The 14,026-nt window shown below is 37.3% G+C and overlaps 2 protein-coding genes across 4 annotated transcripts; one reads left to right on the forward strand and one right to left on the reverse strand.

Moving 5' to 3' along the window:
- The first annotated feature begins 459 nt into the window (after nucleotides 1-459).
- On the forward strand, nucleotides 460-3,361 carry LOC112284998 (T-complex protein 1 subunit zeta 1). 3 transcript variants are annotated; one of them, XM_024525426.2, is made up of 2 exons: nucleotides 460-597; nucleotides 1,136-3,361. In XM_024525426.2, exon 2 carries the CDS (start codon nucleotides 1,225-1,227, stop codon nucleotides 2,827-2,829), a length of 1,605 nt encoding a protein of 534 aa, XP_024381194.1. In that variant the 5' UTR covers nucleotides 460-597; nucleotides 1,136-1,224; the 3' UTR covers nucleotides 2,830-3,361. The 3 variants fall into 3 exon arrangements, with proteins under 3 accessions (XP_024381194.1, XP_024381196.1, XP_024381195.1); XM_024525428.3 differs by having other exon boundaries at nucleotides 597-777; XM_024525427.3 differs by lacking the exon at nucleotides 460-597 and adding an exon at nucleotides 679-900.
- Nucleotides 3,223-8,391, reverse strand: LOC112284997 (uncharacterized). The gene is made up of 14 exons (XM_024525423.2): nucleotides 7,765-8,391; nucleotides 7,093-7,565; nucleotides 6,921-6,987; nucleotides 6,687-6,786; nucleotides 6,325-6,466; nucleotides 6,013-6,129; nucleotides 5,817-5,882; nucleotides 5,527-5,669; nucleotides 5,110-5,386; nucleotides 4,537-4,893; nucleotides 4,272-4,380; nucleotides 4,040-4,095; nucleotides 3,744-3,899; nucleotides 3,223-3,614 (listed from the first exon to the last, which is right to left on the reverse strand). The coding sequence occupies exons 1-14, from the start codon at nucleotides 8,237-8,239 to the stop codon at nucleotides 3,369-3,371; spliced, it is 2,784 nt and encodes a 927-aa protein (XP_024381191.1). The 5' UTR covers nucleotides 8,240-8,391; the 3' UTR covers nucleotides 3,223-3,368.
- Between the last annotated feature and the right edge of the window lie 5,635 nt (nucleotides 8,392-14,026).

Genomic DNA, 14,026 nt, shown 5'->3' on the forward strand with positions numbered 1-14,026 from the left:
AGAGAAATGCATGGAGCTAATGAGATCGCCGTTGTGTCCATGCAAGACTTTTCTGAACTCATTCACATTTTGTAAAACTTCCTTTTCAAACTCCAAACAATGTTAAGCTTTTTGATAAAAACCAAGAGGGGTGCATATGATGAATAAGAGCCACCACTTGTATCCCTTGAGTGATCTTAATATATAGATACTGGGAGTTTTTCTTATTTAATTTTGATATACCACACCCATTGAATTTTCCACAGTTCAAAATATATTAAAGTAGATCCATGCACTCCATAATAAAGAATATGATGTGTCTAAATAACCCATCAAATGCTACATTTGAAAAGGTATATTCTCTTCTCGTTGGACGCTATATCTCATCCGCAACCAACATCTGTTCGTCGGAAAAATATTCATCCAAACCGACTCTGTTCCGAAGCTTGAAGCCAGCGCCCTGAAGCCAAAGCCTTAGAACCTGAAAAGCTTTTTAACCTCCGCAACTGATTTCTTCGGCAAATTGCGACTACTCCAAGCAAGGGGCTCATCGATCACCACGAACCCTATCGCAGATTTGCACAGTCCGAAACCCCAACTGAACCATTTCCTCGATCGGTATGACAATCTCTGCACCCCCGATTTACCACCCACCTTTCCCCTGGGGGGTTGTCTTCAATGTTGCTTCCAATGCTGGGTGAATTCATCGGTGCCTCGCATGCTTTGCGATTCGATGCTCCGTAGCTTCCGCTTTTCATTACGTCTGCGCTTCTACAGACCCACGATCGGGCTCGCATTGTTGGTTTCATCGCTTTCTCTGGGTTGGGTGGATGGTTTTCTCCAAGAATATGTTCTTTAGAGCTTTGTGGTGCTCGTGGAGCTAAGTCTTGATAGCTTGATTTTTCGCTGATTTTGTGATCGGTGAGGTTCAGGTTTCCGTGATTCTTTTTTTTCTTTTAAAACTTATTTGAAAAATGTATCTTTTATAAAGCTTTTAAAATGTTCCATTTGTTTTATCTCATTTTTTTACGTGAATTTATTTGATTTGGGTCGTTTTTGAGACGTCATAGTGGATTAAAATCCCCATTTCCTCTACTTCGTTTCTCCTTTTGTTGGCTGTTTGGTCAACTGATCGTTGCTGGTTGTGGCATTGCAGGGAAGGTTGTCACCACATTTGTAGGCGATTCCAGGTGGAGTGTAAGAATTTTAACATTTCGGCACGGATGAGTGAAGGCGTAAGTGAATATGGCAATCAGGGTGGTGAATCCGAATGCGGAGATGCTGAGTAAATCAGCTGCTCTTCACATGAACATAAATGCAGCGAAGGGACTGCAGGATGTACTCAAAACGAATCTTGGCCCCAAGGGCACGATCAAAATGCTCGTAGGCGGGTCAGGAGACATCAAGCTTACCAAAGATGGAAACACATTGCTCAAGGAAATGCAAATCCAAAACCCAACAGCCATAATGATCGCCCGCACAGCTGTTGCGCAAGATGACATCAGTGGAGATGGAACGACGTCCACGGTGCTCGTCATTGGGGAGCTCATGAAGCAAGCAGAGCGGTTTATTTCTGAAGGGATGCACCCCCGAGTGCTGGTAGACGGTTTTGAAATTGCCACGAAAGCTACTCTCGAGTTTCTAGAGACTTTCAAGACTCCACTTGCAGTTGGAGAACAGCTTGACAAGGAACTTCTCAAAGTGGTCGCCCGGACGACGCTCAGGACGAAAGTTCACGAGGAACTCGCAGATAAGCTCACTGAGATTGTCGTCAAGGCCGTTCTGTGTGTGCAGAAACCAGAGGAGGCGATTGATTTATTCATGGTGGAGATCATGCATATGAGACACAAGTTCGACTCTGACACTCGTCTAGTGGAGGGCCTTGTGCTGGACCACGGTGCTCGTCACCCGGACATGAAGAAGCGAGTGGAGAATTGCTACATTCTCACCTGCAATGTGTCTTTGGAGTATGAGAAGAGTGAAATAAATGCCGGGTTTCTTTACCACAACGCCGAGCAGCGAGAGAAGATGGTGGCAGCAGAGCGTCGCTCTGTGGACGAGAAGGCGATGAAGATCATCAAGCTGAAGAAGGAAGTCTGTGATGGCACAGACAAGAACTTCGTTGTCATCAACCAGAAGGGAATAGATCCAGTATCACTGGATTTGTTTGCGCGAGAGGGGATCGTGGCCCTGAGGAGGGCGAAGCGCAGGAACATGGAGCGGCTTATACTGACCTGTGGCGGAGAGGCTGTCGAGTCTGTTGAGGATATGTCTCCAAATGTTCTCGGTGAGGCTGGCGTTGTCTATGAGCATGTTCTAGGCGAGGAGAAGTATACTTTCGTAGAGAACGTGAAGAACCCCCATTCCTGCACCATCCTTATTACTGGACCAAATGATTATACGATTGCACAAATCAAGGATGCAATCCGAGATGGTCTGAGGTCTGTCAAGAATACTATTGAGGATGAAGCTGTGATTCTTGGTGCGGGAGCTTTTGAAGTTGCCGCCCGGCAGCATTTGTTGAACAATGTTCGGAGGAAGGTGCAAGGAAGAGCGCAGTTGGGAGTTCAAGTTTTTGCCGATGCCCTTTTAGTTATTCCCAAGACACTAGCTGACAACTCCGGGCTCGACACGCAGGATGTTTTGATTAATCTTGAGTCAGAGCACGACGCTGGCAACGTTGTCGGTTTGGACCACACTACAGGGTATCCAATTGACCCGAATGTACAAGGAATTTTCGATAATTACTCCGTTAAGCGACAAATCATCTCTTCAGCACCTGTGATTGCTGCCCAGCTTCTTCTTGTCGACGAAGTTATTCGGGCCGGCCGTAACATGCGGAAGCAATAGACTTTCACTGTCTAGCTTATAATGTGGTGGCTAGTCGTCTTCAATTAGCATTTCATGTCCTTCCCACACGCAGCGTTTGATCGGGGCGAGATATATTGGCTCGTGAATTATCAAGCGAATATTGGTGAGAGGCGTAATTCGTGTCCTGAACAGGAATTGGATTTGGAAACAGACTTAGTTAAGGTTGAATTGTGAGCAGACACAAACATGCGTAGCTGTTAAGACACAATCATGTCCAGAAGTGAAAATTTGCAACTTTATATCTCTGATCTGTGGGTCGTGCCACTTAAATTCTTGTACATTATACAGTTAGTCGGTTTTCAGACTATCTAGAATGATGATGCTGTCACTACTGGTTTTCTTAGCAAAAGCAAGATACTTGGATAGGGAGCGTACCCGGAATCATTAGTTTACTTTACTTCAATCTGGAATATAGTACAGGGTGCGTTACATAGCTTGAAATTTACTTTGAAGTATTGCCCTCAATGGGAGGGCATAAGCTGTAATATCCAAAAATCAGTTCTCTCCTCTATATGATGCTATTTGCGCCCCAATATGTTAACTGATTTTTTACTGGCAAACATTGAGAATGCCTCAGTGTTGCTGCCCCACTTCTTGGCAATCGTCGATGCGCTCTCTTTCCCGTTTTGCTCAAGTTCTTTTGACTGTTGCTTGAGCATCTGAAAAAGCGAAGGTCCACTTGTCGTTTGAGCAGGACGTATCTTATCTTTTGTCGATGTTGAGCTAACTCCCTTCGCAAGTGCATTATTGGCATTACCAGTATTCTGATTTGTCAAGCCAACCATCCCCAATCAGACAGTCTTCTATCATTGATCTACTTTTTTAACCTATTCTTTAGAAACTTTCGGCAGCTTTTCGACATGATCAACTCATAAGCCAAATAAAATTTGTACCTTTGATTCCTGAACTTGAGGAGGGGCGAATTCAGAACCACTATTACTGTCATCGCGACCAAACACAAACGAACGTGAACTTCCGCCTGAGCCGACTTGCCTATGAGCTGGTGGAAGTAGTGAAGATGAGGACACACTTCGTCCAAGAAAAGATGGCTGCACGTCACAGAGGCACATTTACTATGGGAATTCAAAGATAAAGCACATACATGGTGCAGACAGAAGACACATGTGAAGCATCACTCAACGGTTTCGAAGGCCGCAGATGCTGATCAGTTAGGGGGATGATATGATACCTTCGAAGGAAGAGATGAATTATGCGTACCACCTAATGGCCGAAATTCAGAATGACCTACATAAAACACCAAGTATATTTACTCACTCATCAACAGTCGAAACGAAACAATTCCTACTTTCATTCACAAGCAACTACTTCTATTTGCTACGAAAAGAAAACTATGCTTACGAATGGAAACTTGCATTTTCGAAGAGGATGCCATATTCGAAAGCATTGCCAATCAGTTTTACCTGGATTAGATTTCGTCTTCAAGTTGCCCACATTTACTTTGTTAATGAGACGCAGAACTTCCCTGGAGCTCTCATCCTCAGCAGGGGTCATAAACGCGAGTTGTTCCTCCTGTACCAGAACAAGAGGCTGTTAGAACTGTGAGCCAAAATGTTAGGGCACATGACAAACTAGCCCTCGAAGCTATACAAATAAAACAGGAAAGAAAAGGAAAAAAAAGGAAAAGAAAAACAAGTCACCCTATGAGACTTTACGAGTACCACTTACCGATTCTTCTAGCATACGTTTTCTTATGATCGACTGTTCATGATCCTCGTCGTCCTCAACGGCAAGCTCCTCAGTGGGTATCTCTTCGGCATTCTCGTACTCGTCAAGACAATCCATTTCTAAGCCTTGACTTTTCATTTTCTGCCTTAAACTAGTTGAGAGTTCAGCTATAGGGTCCTCCTCAGCAAAAGGTTCAATGCCTCCTGCTTGACTGCTGTTATTGTCCAGAGATTCAGACTCTCTAGTATTTAAAAGGTCATCTTCATCTAAACAGCTAACAACTCGGTCCCGACCTTTCCATCTTGTGCTCCGGCCTGTTCGCAACCGCTCTAGTATGTCTTCAGTCTGTTCAGTGTCCTGCAAAGTTTGACTCACCTCCTGTTAATACTGATTGCAGCTTCTTAACGATCATGATACATCCTCTATCTAGAAATCTAGCGTGCATACTATGCTTACAACGTCTTTAGAGTGCCTGAAACGAGTAAACCATTGACAGGCTGCTCTTGAATCGTAAGTTATTGAAGAGATGCACTAGGAAAGTAGTTCATTTTAACAAATTTTGAGCGCTCTAACCTGCTGATCAAGCCACTTGCGGTGCAGGGCATCCCGCCGAGCTTTATCACCAGCCTTCTCCTTCTCAGTGGTTGCAATAAGGTCCTGCAAATCCTCCTCATCTCCAATAATTTCTTCTTCTTCTTCGGCATTCTCTGCTAGAATGTCTTCATCCTCATCCTCGGCTTCGTCATCAATCAAACCCCTAACATGTGTTGCTGTTGTGTAGACCTCCGATTGAGCTAATGGCTGTAGACCTGCTTGTTTGGTTTCTTTCTGGTGATTGGCATGCATTGTCCTGTAGAACAACAAGGTGCAGATCTTCAAAAGATGAGATGCATCCAGGATTTCCACATTCAAGCTGTCTCCACCAAGGACATGATTTCGTTATGTCACATCAGAATGACAGTACTGTTATGGCCTGTTTGCATCACATACCTATGCATCAAATCCTCATCCAAATCCAGTGCTTGAGTTTCAAGGCACATGAAGTCAGGATCCACAGCAACCACAGGTTCAAATGATGTAGTTTCGAGACTCGCCTCAGTTGGAGGGCTCAATTGTGAGGTACACAACAGATCCTGTCAATAGGTGAAAAGGAACACAAAAATGTCAGTATCCAAAATAGATGTTCAAATTGGAGTCATGTCAGACCTGCAGACTGATAGGTCCGTGAACTTCGAAAATGCCTCTCAGACTTTTGACAGAGTAGAAAATATAGAATAAACCTGAGTGTTCATGATGCGCTGACTCAACTCCAAGGTTAAATCTTTTTCTTCTGATCTGCTAGATGCCTGACCATGAACATTGAGGTGCAAGTTAGAGCTAATATGCAATAACTCGCAGCAGTCAGTCCATGCGCAACTTCGAGGTTTATTATCAGACTAATGTTACCATTCTACTAATGAACTGATGTATTCTTACCAGCTCAGATTGAAACAGGCTTCCTTGACTCTCAACTGCTTGTGGACTCTTCTCGTCACCAGCAGTATCATCTTGTAGATCTACGTCAACTTCTGCACTCTGGATAGCTTTATTGATCTGCATAACCCGTTAACATTTAATCAACTAGCCTTTCAGGAAATGGTGCTGAATGTCATTCAAATGAGAGCTAATGTAAGTTCATAATCCACAATAAATCGTGCAGTGAGTGACAAAAAACACTTCAGCCGTCATAAAATAAATCTCGGGATCTCCTCGCGTCGAATTGTTATGCACTTGGACAATAGAACCTACTCTCACAGTGGTTGAGCCAAAGATCTCGATCTCGATATCCGCTTCCTCGTCCACTGTCAGATCTACATAAGTATTGTTCCTATCCTCGATTGCTCGTTGTGACACCTCCTTTGTCTCATCCTTGTGCAATGAAGCTGAACCACTGCTAAAGCAAAAAAATGGCGAGATGCCTACATAATCTCAGTACTGAACATTATTTTGGACAGAAGCCAGCTAAAAATAAAAATAAAAAAATGCGTGTGTGTGTGTGTGTGTATATATATTGGTGGAAAGCTACCCATATTTGGTGGCAAAAGCTGCTGTTAAAATAATAATCCACAAGGTCGAAGAATTATTTTTTGAAACGCGATCACAGTATGTACCTGCAACCTAGTTGTTGTCGCCTTTGACGGATTTTCTCCAGTACGCTAGAAACCGATTTCTTCACTGGAGCTGGAGCCACAAATGCAACTCCTTTCGACTCTGCAAACCGACGCAAATAACTTCGATTTACAAAATTAGCCCAACCTCCGCATCAGACATGGCATTAACTATACCTTTCTGCTATGAGAAAAAGATGAGACATAGAAAAGTTAAAATAAAAGAGCCATTATCACCTCGCAGAAGCCTCTGAGATTCAGCGTAGATGTCTTCCCTCTTTAATCGCTCTTCTTCCTTCTTACTCTGCAGCATACCCAACATGTCACACCAACCATAAATGGAAAAGAGTCAGGCTAAATCTTCACAGTATATGACACATTCAAAGTAAACAAGGTGAATGGCAAGTACCTTCTTCTTCTTCCCGTGTTGGTCGTCAATGACATCAATTGATTTTTTCTTCTCAACGATAGGTTTAGCAGTTTCAGTTCCTGCAGAAGACATGTCAGCGACCATCTTCCTGGCTTTCTCCAAGATGCTGTCCATGGACATCCCCTCTCCAGACCAACCATCAGACCAACCAATACATGATCCTCCATATTCTCCTCCTTCGTTGGCTTCGCTGCCCTTCTCGGAATCTCCTTCCACTGCTCCATCCTTCATAACTTCGTCAGCAACCCCGTGGCCCTTCTCTGGAACCGAATCTTCTTCATCGCTTAATTGAACCTCAATGTCCTTTCCGGACGCATTATCAGACTTCTCCATAGAATCACCCTCATCCTCAAAAACTGAAATCCCGAAGGTCATGCCAGTCACGTGAGATGAGCACCTCTTCACAGTGCTTGATCTCTTCCTCTTGCTGAAAGGCACAGCCTCTGTCAACTCTACGTAATAGAGAACACACGATAGTCAGCTCCACGTAGCTAAATATCGCGATTCGTGATCGGATATCCGACAACATGGTCATCATGAAAGAATTCGCGACCTACACACCAGAACATTGACAGCACAGTAACCATAACTACGTTTTGAATTCAAATACACATACGTTTCGTAAGCATTACACACATGATAGATAATCACCTTCTGAACCGGCAGCACGCTCTAACTCCTGGCTTTCATGTTCCAGACCGCCATTCTCGGTTTCGCCATCCTTCAACGTGGGGTTTCCAATGTGCGCTAGGGCTGCATCATCCTTAGCACCAGAAACATCCATGTCAGTAGCCCCCCTGGGTAGGGCCATGCTCAATACAGATGTCGAAATAGTGCTCTGCACAGTTTTCCTCTTGTTGCTTCCTTCGCCAACCACATCTCCTCCCTTCCCAAACCGCTTCAGAATCTCCTCTACCGTCTCTCGACGCTCCAGTACCTCGTCAACTTCAGTAACAACCTTCTCAGGAACCACATCACATTCACCAACCCCGTCATTCTTAGCAATCTCGGCTTCCGTAACCTTCCTGAGCCTGCGCAACTTCTTCGTGGCAGCGACAGGCGAGGGTGGAGGCGACGGCTTCATCACATCCTCCATCGCGGCAGGCACCAACGCCGCAACCTCCATCACCAAAACCACTCAAAGCGATTCAACCTCCGAACCAAACCGCATTCCTGCAACCGATCCCAAGGTCTACTCGGAATTCCGAAGCAAACCCACCTCCCAATTCTGATGGCGAGAGTTGAAACCAAGAGTTGCACGACTCGCACAAGATGCAACAGCGCAGGGACGAGCTGGATTGACAGACAGAGAGCTTAGGGTCGAGCGAGGGCAGATGAGCGAGCCCGCCTTTCGAATTTCGGAGACGTATGGACCGTCCAGGCAGCAGATGGATGAGATCTGGGCCGTGCGTGAGAGCGCGGGAACATAGCTTTGAGACTGGCTTGAAGACGAAGAAATGGCGGGTAGAAGTGCCACGTGAGCATCTGCCATCTCAGAAGGGTCGACAAGCCTCCTAGAATTGTGTCGCAGAAACCTCCTTGTTCAATCGACTGGCTCCGCCATCGTGGGCCGTCAGATTGCAGCTGCGTCTCATATGCAGTCTCAACCGCCGATCGGATTTCTGGGAACGAAGGGAGGGAACACAGGGGAACCAAGGGGCGGGCAGGCAGGTTGGAGGCCGGGCAGTTTGAAGAGCGGGAGGTTGGCGGCATGGCAGGTTGGAGGTTTGGAGATTGATCTGCATTCACTTGTGTGCTGAATATGTTGGGCTGCCTCCAATCCCACTTCTCAACCTTCACTCTTGCTTCAAACTCGGGGACACCCTAGTAATTATAAAAATAATAACATAAAAGGTACAATGAATTTTTTATAGTTATCTCATTTATTTAATTTATTTTATTATTTATTTAAAAATATATATTATTATATATGTCACTTAAAAAAATCCATTAAATGCAAACTTAGAAACTTCTATGATTTATATTATATGTATATGCAAAAATAATTTTTATTTTCCTTTAAGTTTATTATTTTATTCACTTCTTTTAAGGTTATTTAGGTCATCAATATATATATACACCATTATTTTATTATATTATCTTTAATGTTATACAAATATCTTATAATGCTACAAAACAAGTATGTAACTTGGATCTTCTTCCAATTTCTAATGTTTAATACGAATTTCATCTTAAATTTTTCAGCAGTAGTTCTATTGCAACTGTTTTTTATCCTATTTTAATTAGAGCTTATATTTCTAAAACAAAATCAAAAATAGTCATTTATTTATCATGATTTATTCAAACTGCCCAGCCTCCAACCTTGCGAGCTTCAAATTGCCCTGCCTCCAACCTCCCTGCCCGTCCCCTAGTTCCCCTACGTTCTCTCCCTCCGTTCCCAAAAATCCGATCGGCGGTTGAGACTGCATCTGAGCCGCAGCTACGATCCGACGGCCCACGATGGCGGAGCCAGTCGATTGAACAAGGAGGTTTCTGCGACACGTAGTGACGAGGGGGTCGACAAGGGCCCATGTCTGTTTTCCTCGGACGATGAGACAGACCTCTCTTCGGTCACATCTAAATGAACAAATATGGATGAATGGTGTTGGATGGAATATCCACCCTGTCATCCTGTGGATGATATATTATTACATATTTAAATCCTTAACAGTATGTGTTTACCATTTCCATTGGAAGCCCTAGTATATATCATTTAATTAATTGCTACAAACTCAATAGTGTATATCAGAAATGTAGTTATTTTTTTATCAAAATTGGATTCTCAAACATGTATGTATGTATGTGTGTTCATATACGTATATATATATATATATATATATATATATATGAAATAGAATTTAAAATACAAATACAAAAAACTTATTATAAGTCTATAAGATATTTATAGGATATTTATAATATATATATATATATATATATATATACATAAAAACTATTTGTTTGTTTATGGATATTCAAGGTCGGTTTTTAGCAGTGAGTTCAAAATCCAGCAATAACATTATGTATTCATGTACGAATATATATATATATATATATGAAAAAAAAAAAAAAAAAAAAACCAAAAAGATCAAATAATTTTATTCAGGGTAAAATTTAAAAAAATCAATATTACAGAGAGTGTTAGAATAATATAATATTTAATTGAGATTGAGGAAGAGTGCAATATAGTAATTCAAAAAAACTAAAACTGCTTACTAATAATATTGACAAAAAAATATGGTAACATCATCAACATGTGCTTATTCAATGAATGGTCAAAATCTTATTATGGAAAAATTAGATTGGTTATTTGACAGCAATCATGTTGTGTATGTTGAATATGTAAATTATAGATTTTGAGTTTGTTAAACTTAATTTGAGAACAGTATGTAGAAATAGAAAAGCAAAACAAAAAGTCATGTCACACCTCATCTTCTCTTCTTGGGGCATTTGGAATTGTTTTGTTAGTAAAAAGCTAACATAATTTTAACCAATCAAAATATTTAGAAGTTAAGGTTTCTAACCTTTTTTCCTAAATATGAAGTGTTTACATATTTTAGAAGCAAGATAATTCCTGATATGTATGTAATCAAATGACAAATCACTTATTCAAAATCAAATATATTGCACAAAACCTATTGCCAAAAACAAGTTAATGAAAAAAATTATATATATATATATATATATATATATAAACACATATTGCATTCCATATATATGTTATTATTTGTATATATATTTAAGTGAATACAAAAACATTGAAAATAATAACTTAAAAAATACATGTATTAAAATAAAAATCTAAATTATACATATGAAATTGTATGTTTATGGATTAAATTATATGAGGTGGTAAAATATGTAATTGATATAAAAATAATAATAAGATAATAAATAATTGGCATAAAAAACTAAAAAGAAAAATATACATAATATTATATATTTAATATATCTCAATTATATGTGTAAATTATATTAAAATATTTATTAGATTAAATTTTATATAATAATGATAAAACATATTATATCATATTATATTATTTAATGTGATAATATATTATTAAAAAAATTATTTTGTTGAAATAAAGTTGTACTTTTAGTGCATCTAAAGGATTGTGTGCATCCAAAGAAGTGTTCACTACTAGAAAAATTCAATATAAAAGAACACATTTAAATGAATAGATGTCTCTTGAAAGAAGCTTCTATCATTATTTTTGTAATAGATGTTGGATATAATTTAAAAATGACATAGTTGCATGTACTATTCACAATAGAATATTATAATAGTAAATTTTTAATTAAAGATAAGAGTTTGATAAAAAGATTAAAGTAGTAGTGGTAATATTGTCAAACTATTGAACAACTTTTATATGCATAAATGCAATTAACTTTATGTTTTGGAAATTTCTTAAATTATTATCTTGTATAGATTGAAATTGGCATTAAAACCACTTTCATGATTCATACATCATAAATTTTTTGTTAATTACATATCTAGTGTAAATTTTTTAAAAATATATTAAACTATAATGATAAATAATTACTTAAGTAAATTTTATATTAAATTTATTATATAGTATAAAATTACATTATTATATTTAATTTAATAAAAAATTAAAAAATATATAAATAAAGCAATGTGATTCAAAATATTTTATTTCAAATTTAATTGGAGTCATAGTTGAGACTTGTAAAAATAAAAAAAATTTATTCTAAAATTTCATGAGTTTGGTTTTTACATCTATGTGAGAAGAATTAAATGTACTTAATTAAATATCTTAAAATTCTTATACAAAAATTAGTATAAAAAAATTATTTTGAATTAATTACTATACATTATAGACCAATTTTAGTTATCAATCTATTAATTATAAAAGATTCATATATCCATTCAATCAACATTCATGTAATTAATATTTATCCAATCCATGTAATAAATTTCATCTCAATTTTTTTATCTACATAAATGTATTATATCTAAATTAAAAATTAAACCATTAATTAAACTATTTATCCAAACTGACCTCTTTACCTTTCATAACCTTCCATTCAATATTTATCTGTAGTAATCAATTAATAAATTAAAAATATTATCTAAATAAGAATCAAAGGGATTTAAAATTTCTAAATCTATTAATACACCTACCTTCACAAATTAATGTACCACAATTGATTATAATTTTCAAATCAAATTTCATTAGTCTTGCTAAAAATAATATTTGACAATACATCTATTTCATGATTTAAGCCTTTAAAATTTGATTTTTTACCTTTAATATTATTCTTCAAAATTGATGCTCTAATTCAATAAGATAATAGATCTTTTTACTATTAAATTTAGTGCCATTTCTTTATTTTAAATTAATCTTATATAAATCTAAGGTAATATAATTTTTTCTTCAAATTATTATTTAAAAAAGAAAAAAATAAAATAAAATAAATAAACAAACAAACAAACAAATTTGGAAAGTGCTTCAATTTTTGTGATCAAAACAAGCCAATGCAAAGTAATCAGAAATACTCTTCTTAATTACTTCAAGTAAATACAAACACTAATTTTCTTGTTATTTGCTCTTTTTTGTAACTTCCAATTTTCTCTTCAAATCCTAACTCAAAGTTATCAAGCTTCAACTAGTTGTAATTCCTAATTCAATTGTCTAGCTCGTGCAAAATTTTGCATATTAGTAAAATAATATGTTTTCTATATGCTTAAACATTTTCAATCCAATCCAACTTATAAAGTATGAGAAAAATACAAAAGAACTGCACTAGTGTCCTTAGATTATCAACTTGAAGGTCGATAATGAAGTTTGAGTAACAATTTCTTTGTCTCTAGCCATTAACTTTAGATCCAAATTGGTGTATAGCTGAATATATTAGTCTATTAAAATCATGCTAAATTTCTCTTTATTCTACTAAATAGATCTTTAGATATTAAAAAAATCTAATCAAATTTTAAACTACCAACTTTTGATATTTCTTTAAATTAATAATTGAATATCTTTTAATTAAATTATTAAAATAATATAAAAATTTACACAAAATTAACACACTAATTCAACTACTCTTTAAAAAAAATTGAACTATAGATGTGATATACATCTTACAAATTAGCTAATAGTGCTAGCCCTAATTTTGTTGCATAAATCCAAAGTCATTAATACAAAGTCTTACTTTGCACAATGATTGCAAAGTCATGTCAAAACCTATAGAAACAAGCTTTATAGTTTTGAAATAAACTTGAAGCCAATTTTTTTTATTCAACTTAAATTGGCACTACCTAGAGTCCAAGTCTTCGTCTACCTCAAATTCTTGCTTATTATCCACTTCTATACAAGGTGATGGTACTTGTCTTCTTCCCTGTATCATGTTGTAATAAAATTATATTATGAAAATATAGTTATAAATAAAATTTTAATTGATAACTAATCAACTTGGTTCAATAATAATTGAAAACATCTAAATATGGCTTTTGTAAGAGCCTCTTAGTCTGTTTTCTTATCTTAATAGCTAACAAATTAAAAATTAGTTAGTAATTTTACCTATTAGGTTGTAGAAACTCTTTTACTATCTAAGAAAGGCCATAAATTGATCAAAATAGGATAGAAGAGATAAATAATTAATATGATTAATACTAGGATTAAGTTGAGGATAGGATTGGGTGAAAAAATTCCTAAGATAGGTTGGATTGATACCTAGAAATTGATTATTTGTAGAACAAGGTCAAAATCAAATCTATAGCCACTAAAATAGCCGCCTAGGACAAAATATGGGATGATTCAAAGATTGGCAATTAGAATTAAAGAACTAACTTTAAGTTTGTTCAAAAGGCATAAGCCTTGTTTTTATAGGATTTGAAATTACTTTAAATTTTTTATTTAAAGTCAAGATTTGTATCGATGACTTTGAATTT

Source organism: Physcomitrium patens, chromosome 7 (genome assembly GCF_059467195.1).
Source record: "Physcomitrium patens ecotype Gransden chromosome 7, ASM5946719v1, whole genome shotgun sequence".
Classification (NCBI taxonomy): domain Eukaryota; kingdom Viridiplantae; phylum Streptophyta; class Bryopsida; order Funariales; family Funariaceae; genus Physcomitrium; species Physcomitrium patens.